Genomic DNA, 8,539 nt, shown 5'->3' on the forward strand with positions numbered 1-8,539 from the left:
CATCTTCTATCAATCATTTTAAAAATTTGATCATACTTATCACTGTTATTGAAGCTTGCAGCAATTGCCTCTTTTGCTCTATCCATTGCTTCATATATGTAAGCCATTGGAGGCTTCTTTAAGAACCTTTAATAAAGGACCAGCTATTTTTAAGGCATACACTATAGTGTTCCAAAATGATTGCTATAAGATTGTATGTTGAGATTGTTTTGCTTTAGCCCCTTTCGCATAAGGACCCAAGATAAATTCCTCACAAGTAAACATTTTCTTCAGTTCAGTTGTTGTTGATGAAAACGTTGTAAAGTTAAGAAAGCTGTTGCAAAGCGAGTCTTTGCGGGTTTGACAAGTGCTTTTTGATTTGTGCACCTTCTCATTAACTCAAGTAAGCGAGGCCTAGAATATATAAAATTGTGTACTGCCACTGCTTTCTCAAAGCATCGTCTTAACTTTTGAATTTTGAAAATGTCCTCCATTAATAAATCTAAACAGTGAGCAGCACAAAGAGTCCAATAAATGTGAGGATATTTGTCCATCAATAATTTTCCTATTATGTCATTATAATTTAAGTTAAGATGTACACAAATTCTTCATGAAATAACATAACTTTAGAATAAAAGTTGTGACAAACCTGCAAGAACATTTTCGTATGCATAATCAGTGACTACTTGGATCACATTATGTGGTCCAATAACCTCGATATACTTGCAAAAAAGTTCAAACATTTTCACAGCATTCTTGGAGAAAGAACTAGCATCAATTGATTCTATGAATGCACTACCTCTTGGACAATTAACAAAAAAATTGATTAAGCTTTTCCTATTCCTTGACGTCCATCCATCTGTCATTAGAGAACAACCATATCGTACACAATCTTCTTGATGGCGTCGCAATAGCTCATGTGTATGTCCAACCTCTTTCTTCAAACAAGTAACTCGTACCTCATAATAACTAGGAGGTTTCATTCCAGGTCCAAACTGCCCAAGTGCCTCCACCATAGCAGGGAAATTATCATAGTTCACAGGATTAAATGGAATCCCAGCATCATACATCCATCTACTGAACACTTGAAAAGCCCTTCCCCTCATTTCCTTCTTAACTGCATCCATTTCTTTGTTAAACTGACATTTTCTATGCTTTACTACATCTTCAGGATTTGGTGTAAGGAAAGTATCTAATAGACCTTTAGGTCGTGATGTTTTGAAGATAGATGTAGATGTCGATCCTTGACTAGATGTGTTAGATTTATTTGTCCGCAACATTTTGGATGGTTTAGCAACTAAAATATCATCTGTCATCACATCAAAGTCTTCTCCTTCTTCTTCAACAAGGTTGACATTTGATATGTCATTAAAAATTAAACTGTTCCTTTAAATCTTTTTTTTTTTCAACATGGATGCCTTAATTTCAGATTTCACATGCTCGGGACAGTTAGAGCAAGGCCTTTCATTCCTAAAACCCCCAACAAGGTGTTGTTTGTGGCGTGTAATTCCTCCTTTTATTATTTTACCACAAAAAATACATGTCACACTGTTGTTGTCGGATTCATTTGTTAGTATAGCATATTTTCATGCTGGATCTTTTTTTAAAGATTGAACTGAATCTGACATTTTATGATCACCTAAAAGCAAACAAATTTAGATAAAAGAAATATAATATTGTCCAAGAAACATAATATGAGGGCTGCCGGGGGTCCAAGGGGGCAACAAATTTAGGTCAAGGGGCAGCGCCCTTGCGGGGGTTTCCGGGGGCAGCGCCCCCGGAACAAAATTTATTTGTAAGAGGAGTTTTGAAGTTCGTTTGTATGGAAATTAGGAAGCGATACCGAGCGTGTACCTAGTTGTACTGAACTGTACCGAGTGGTACAGACTACAGAGCATGTAACTAGCGGTACCGAGCATTTACATAGCAGTACCGAGCGGTATCATGCATGTACTTAGCAATACCAAGCATGTACCTAGTTGTACCGAGATGTACCGAGCGGTACAAATCATGTAACTAGTGGTACCGAGCATGTACCGAGCGGTACCGAGCATTTACATAGCGGTACCGAGCGGTATCATGCATGTACTTAGCAATACCGAGTGTGTACCGAGCGTGTACCTAGTTGTACCGAGTTGTACCGAGCTGTACCGAGCTGTACCGAGCGGTATCTAGCATATACATAGTGGTACCGATCATTTACTTAGCGGTACCGAGCATACCTGTTAAGTTGTAAATTCTTGTAAGAAATAGCCATGCAAAACAACAGAGATGTGCGGAACAGACGGATGTTGCAAATCAGAGTCAGCTGGTAAGATTTTTATTGGAACAGACGAAGGAGGGGGCGGATTTGGCAGAATCACTGCTCAGCGGGACGATTCGGCGGAAACAACGACTTCAACTTCGGGACAGATTCGGCTGGATTCAACGGAAGTAGCGAATGCAGCAAATAAAAAACAAAAAACCTTCGACTTCGGGATAGATTCAGCGACCTCGACTTAGGGACTGCGAGATGTGTTCGGCGGATGCAGCAAACAGAAAATCTTTCGTGAAATTAGGGCAATGAATAGTCGTTTATCTTAAAATATAGACATATTTTTAAATATAAAAAATATTCATAAGTATACGGAAATTTAAAAACAGATTGGCACGTTATTTTGCGCCGTGCGCAATGCGCCATGGCTCACATGTGGCGCAAATAGCGCGCGCTATTTTAAACACATGCGCCTCGCCATGAACATGGCGCCGTAGGTGCGCCGCGCCGCGCCGTGCGCCATGGCGTGCACTATTTTGCGTCGTTGACAGCTATGATCGTTAAATAGGAAAACTCATTGCAGTAGTTAAAGGATCTTAAAGTATTGCAGTTAAACTTCTTAGTAATATAAACTGATTGCTAAAAATCTGTCCCGAGCAACTTGAGGAATACAAAATACATCTAGCAGCGCCAGCACTGATGAGGAGCTCTACACCAATTGCTAAAAACCTCTCTCTCTCTCTGAGTATAATATGATTTTAATCATAAAAAATAGTAATATTTAATAGAAAAAATACATTTTTAAAACTTTGCACATTACAAATACTAAATAAACAAGCATTGCTAAATAGATTGCCTAAAATAAAGTACTCATAAGATCCAAAAGTTATGTTTTAAGTTTAAACAAAACAACAAAAACTTAAGTTGGTAACTTCCATAGGGAAAGCTTAATCTCAATCTTCCCTACTATCCATTTCATCACCCATGAAATCTTCCTCATTAATGTAATTATAGACCTCAACCAAATAGTATGTTTGTGTATGCTAAAAAATATTAAAAACAAAGTTGCATCATAAAAGCAAGTGCTCGGGCGCAAAGCATCTTATACCAAGGAGCCTTAGGCTTTGTTTGAAACAGCTTTTTTACCGCTTCTTAAAGCAACTTTAGTACCATTTCTAGAAAGTTGCTTTAAGAAGCGGTAAGAAAACCATCCCAAACGAAGCCTGAGTGATGAAGCCCGCCTAGGAAGCATCTAATGCAATAAATACCTCACCTCAACTTGCCCGTGTGCCTAAGCTAAAGCAGCTAACTCGTCTTTGAGAAAAATATCCATGTCGACCCCATATAATCATGAAATTCAACTATAATTTTATCCATAACACAAATATGCATCAAAAAGAGGAAAAATCCTAAATTATCACCCCTACTATAGCTCCTATGTAATAATCATATTACTAATAAGAAAAAGGAATGGTGTAAGGGAAATATCAAACCCATTGATAAGCCAAAAGATAGGAAGAATCACAACACAAAAAAACCATAATAGGTGAATCACACTAGCACGAGTAGAAGCCACAATCATCAAGGAATTTTCAAAGAAAAAAGGAATTGTGTACAGTAGAAATATCAATCCTGTTGATAAGCCCCAAAGTAAGAGGAATCGAAATTATACTAGAATAAAGTGCAATAGGAGAATCACAATAATAAAAGCAGAGAGAGCATCCTCCAAGCAAGTTTCAAGAGAAGAGATAACTCATAAGTAAAGGCCCGATACAATAACCCCCATAGAATGGACAATATAGTCCAAGAGAATAACTGAGCAGATATCAAGACTAAGTAGAGGTTGGAATTTAATGTGACGGTAGGCTGACAAGTTGTGCAATGAAAAATACTTATATGTAAGTATGTAACCAAAAAACTTCGTCTTAACCAGGAAATTAGGTGCAATAAAAAAATCCACAAAATATTATTATCGTATGACACTACAAAACAACCACTAAAAAGCATTTTAAAACTAGCCCACCACCTTCTTGCCTTTGCCATTTATTTGATAGCTGCAACTTTGTCATAGAAAAATGAATCTAAATGCAAAACCTTCATGAACAAGAGATCATGCCAACACCAATTTTAACATCTATTAAATCTAACGGTGCTTCGCAAGAACAAATTCTTTAAACAAGTTAGCTTGAATATTGTAAAGCTTACCTTCCCAATAAGATACGCATAAGGGAGTAAGTATGCCATTGAAATCATTCGGATCATCACTCCGATAAAGGATAACTAACACGCACAGGTAATATCAACAGGATTAGGGTAGACATCAACTCAAATTAGATCACCATGGATATTTCATTTTTTACTCAAGTCAACTGAGATTTGAGTAAAAATGATCAAACTAGTTGAAAAAGCCAAATATAAAATGAATATTACGAGATTGTAAATATTTTTGAGTAATTTATATATGATATGTTTGTTCATTTCCATCAAGTTATCATAAATAAAATTTTATAGGTTATATAGTCAATCTTCAATAGCCAAAACTATTATGTAGCATATGACAATCTATGATGCACCAACATATCTCATCGATGTGTGTAGTGTCTGACACGTACCCGATACGACATGCATCTGACACACCTCCCACACATATCAGACAAGCCGAAAACGTGTCCGATTATAAAATATTAAATACAAATTGGACACGCGTGCCTAACACGTGTGTTTTAAATATTTTATGTATTTCTTTAATATAATTTTTTTATATTTAAATGTTTTATTTATTTAAAATATAAAAACTAAAATTTTCATTTCCTCTCCACAACACCAAATCAATCATCCGCACTACATACCCCATTCATCAATATTCTCATTTTCATTTCTCCTTGTCCAGTCGCAACTCTGGTTTCACAAAAAAGTCCAATGTCATCTCAACATCAATGTCTCATGTGGTTACAACATTAAAATTTCAAAACTATATCAACATTAGCAATTTCTACACCCACAACTTGACAGCTTATCTTTGTCTGACGTCGTCTTACTATCGATGACCAACGCCCTCTCGACATTGACAACAGACGCCCTCTTGACATCGACACCTGATACTTATTGCATAACATTGGCACCTGACTCTCAGAAACATTGTCGTCTCCTCTCCCAATGATTGATACATGGTATCGACGTCTAACTCTCGACATACTAATATTAATCATTTCAAACACAAGTTCTAGTTAAATGACTTATTATTTGTAAACTATTTTTAATATTATATTTATTCAATTTATATACACTATTTAGAATATAAAAATTATAATATTGTGTTTTACTCGTGTCCATATCCTATATTTTTATATGTGTTGCTCTGTCCGTGAGTATGCATCATAGATGACAATCCAAGCTTAGACTTTAATTGATTCTTGCAACTTTAGTAAAAATGAATTTTAACATTTCACAAGTAGCCAATGAAGACAAATTCAGCAAAAGGAGACATTCTTTGCCCGAAAGGCAGACTATAGTCACATTCTGATTAGGCTTTTTTTCCCCCTTTTACTCACTCTTTGTTTCAGAATATTTTCCTCTCCAAATATTTCAATTGAGGATGATACAAATTTAGGATTATAAGCTACATCGCCACTGACAGTCTAGCTAATCAGATTCAGGAAAAAAATGAAAATTAACTACAATATAAAAGTATCAATTGCATCCGCAATCCTGCAGATTAAAATGTTTCTTTCCGCACCAATCGGAACACAAAATGCAAACTTAATTTGACATGAAACACAAAACAACATTCAGTAGGTTAAGATTCGATGAGATTATAAGTAACGGAGTCATAAAATGACCAAGCTAATCAGCTATAATGGGATTTTTATCAATTTACGCTAATTTAACGAAAAACTGCATTTTTTCCCAAGCAGAAGCCATGAAGGGAACAAAAATTGAAATCCTTATCTAAAGAGGTTGAACTAGTGTTTGAAAAGCAAAATTGATAAAAAGCTGCATTTTTTTCCATAGAGAAGAACGAAGAGGAGACCCAAAAATGAAATCTTTATCTACAGAAGTCTATCAATTTAAACATCAGAACACAATTCATCCAGCACAAACAAATAAGAAACAAAAAAAAATAATCATGCGCAAGTAACAGCAGATTCTTTTTTTGTAAAAGAAGAACATCCAAAAGCTTCAAAGAAAAAACGTAAAAAAGGGGGATATTTGGTCACCATGTCCGAGAGCCAGGCCCGTAAGTTTTGGGATGAGAGTTCCATACATTAGAATGCCCCATCTCTATTTCGCTCGCTCTTTTCTCACAAACAAGAAAACCTAGCTCAATGCCTTGGCCGAATGATCAGTTTTATAGTTTGCGAGACTTCTGAAACCCTAATGGTACGATGGGCAGGGTAAGATTAACAAATACCCGCGGAATACGACTTTATTAATGATAGTTCATCACAAAATTAACTTGATCAGGCACGAATCTCGAGGCAAATGCTAGTTGAAAACTTCAAAAATTAATTTTGGGAGCACCCGAACTCCGATTTCAGCGAGCTTATAGTCAAACTGAGCGTCTCGGAAATACAAACCCAACAACACCAAGATCAACCCAATCCGAGCCCAAATGAGTCCGAATCAAGGGCTCAAAGCGCTGTTGGAAGGTTCAAACCGCAATTTGAGTTACCAAACGGTCTCCGATTTTGACGATCTTATACTCGAATCGAACGGCTCAACGAGAAAAATCCAACGAGCCCAAGATCGCAGAATTCCAACATCATTAAGGCTTTCAAATGCCCATCGAACGGTGTATGATCAAAGGATTCGATATCGGCCGTCCATTCAAAACACTCCCAATTCGCCCTTGATCTCACGCCTATTTACGGGCTATGCCACTCCAGAAAAACTATAAATAGAGCCCTCATTCCACACCAAAGGGGCTCAATGGAAGAGAGAGAAGAAGAAGAGGAGAAAGGGGAAAAGGAGAATCCTCACCTCCTCGACCACCGCCGGAGCTCTTCCTGCCGCCTGAAGACGCCGGAACTCTGTTGGATATTCGGGAGAACGCCAGAATTCTGCCCAACTTTCATGGGATGCCGAAATTCTTCCCAATTTGCAAAAGATTTCCCTCCTGACGTCGAAACTCCGCCCAAGAGAAGTCGGAGTTCTCCTCTACCACCAAAGACGTCGGACTTCTACCCGACGTCAGACCTTCACTCTTCGCCAAGTTTCTACCCGACGTCGGACTTCTACCGGTTATCGGACTACGCTGGACGTCTACACGAAGATGGAGTTCCTTCCATTATTGGACTTCTACCTGACGTCGTCCTTCTAATCTTCGTCGTTAGACAACAGTTCTTCTGACCTCTGTCGCCAACCGACTACGGTCCTCCTGACTTATGTCGCCCACCGAATACAGTCCTTCCGACCTTCGCCACCAACGGACTACGGTCCTTCGGACTTTCGCCGCACCACCATCTCAAGGCCCGATGTTATACTGAAGGCCCGACATTCAGGCCCGTCCGACCTCCATCAACAAACAACGGTCTTACTGACCCCGGTCTCCCGCCGACTACGGTCCTCCCGACCAAACAAACATGTCAATAGTGATTCTTTGTATTTACATCATGTAGTGTACTCCATAAGATGTGCATCAAGCTAAGACCTTCCACCAAGGAAGGGCCTCATTTATAATCGACTGCAATACTAGTGGATTTATTCAAACTGGGCTAGGCCCCGTGGTTTTCCCCCATTTTTCAGGGGTTTTCCATGTAAAAATCTTGGTGTCTCATAAATGTTAGACCCTCTCTACTTATCTGATTACGTGCCGGATTTTCGTATAACGCTAAGACGATAAACTTTATATTTCTCTACCGCCGCGAATACTCCTGGACGCAACAATTACCAATATGACACCACCTAAATTGCGCATACAAAAATTAAAATATAAAGATTTATGCAACGTTTACGATATAAATGCACTTATGTGAGAATGAAGAGAGATAAAGAGAAAATTCAAATTTTAGTTGCCTATAGCCTTTTTTTGAAAATTGTAGGGGTGTCAATATTTAACTCGACACGAAAATTCGACCCGGACCCGACCCGGAAAATTCGGGTTGGACCCGACCCGTTTGAAAATCGAGTCGGGTTCGCAGATTCTACCCGTTTGAAAAAACGGGTCGGGTTCGGGTTGCCGGGTCAACCTGAAAACCCGTTTTATTTTAAAAAATTTTGGATTCCCGCCCTTGCCTGCTGTTCCTGCCCGCTGCCCCGCGCCATCGCCCGCTGCCCTGCACGCCTCGCGATGCTGCTCCGCTGCCC

The 8,539-nt window shown here is 38.6% G+C and overlaps 1 protein-coding gene across 1 annotated transcript in view; it reads right to left on the bottom strand.

The window, feature by feature from the left end:
* LOC110097427 (40S ribosomal protein S29) overlaps positions 1–6,629 on the bottom strand; it is a 10,088-nt gene extending 3,459 nt beyond the window's left edge. Inside the window, exon 1 of the mRNA XM_020823794.2 lies at positions 6,451–6,629. Coding sequence (XP_020679453.1) covers positions 6,451–6,512 — 62 coding nt within the window. The 5' untranslated portion in view covers positions 6,513–6,629. The remainder of the gene's footprint in view (positions 1–6,450) is intronic.
* Between the last annotated feature and the right edge of the window lie 1,910 nt (positions 6,630–8,539).

Source organism: Dendrobium catenatum, unplaced genomic scaffold (genome assembly GCF_001605985.2).
Source record: "Dendrobium catenatum unplaced genomic scaffold, ASM160598v2 fragScaff_scaffold_1482, whole genome shotgun sequence".
In the NCBI taxonomy this organism is placed as follows: domain Eukaryota; kingdom Viridiplantae; phylum Streptophyta; class Magnoliopsida; order Asparagales; family Orchidaceae; genus Dendrobium; species Dendrobium catenatum.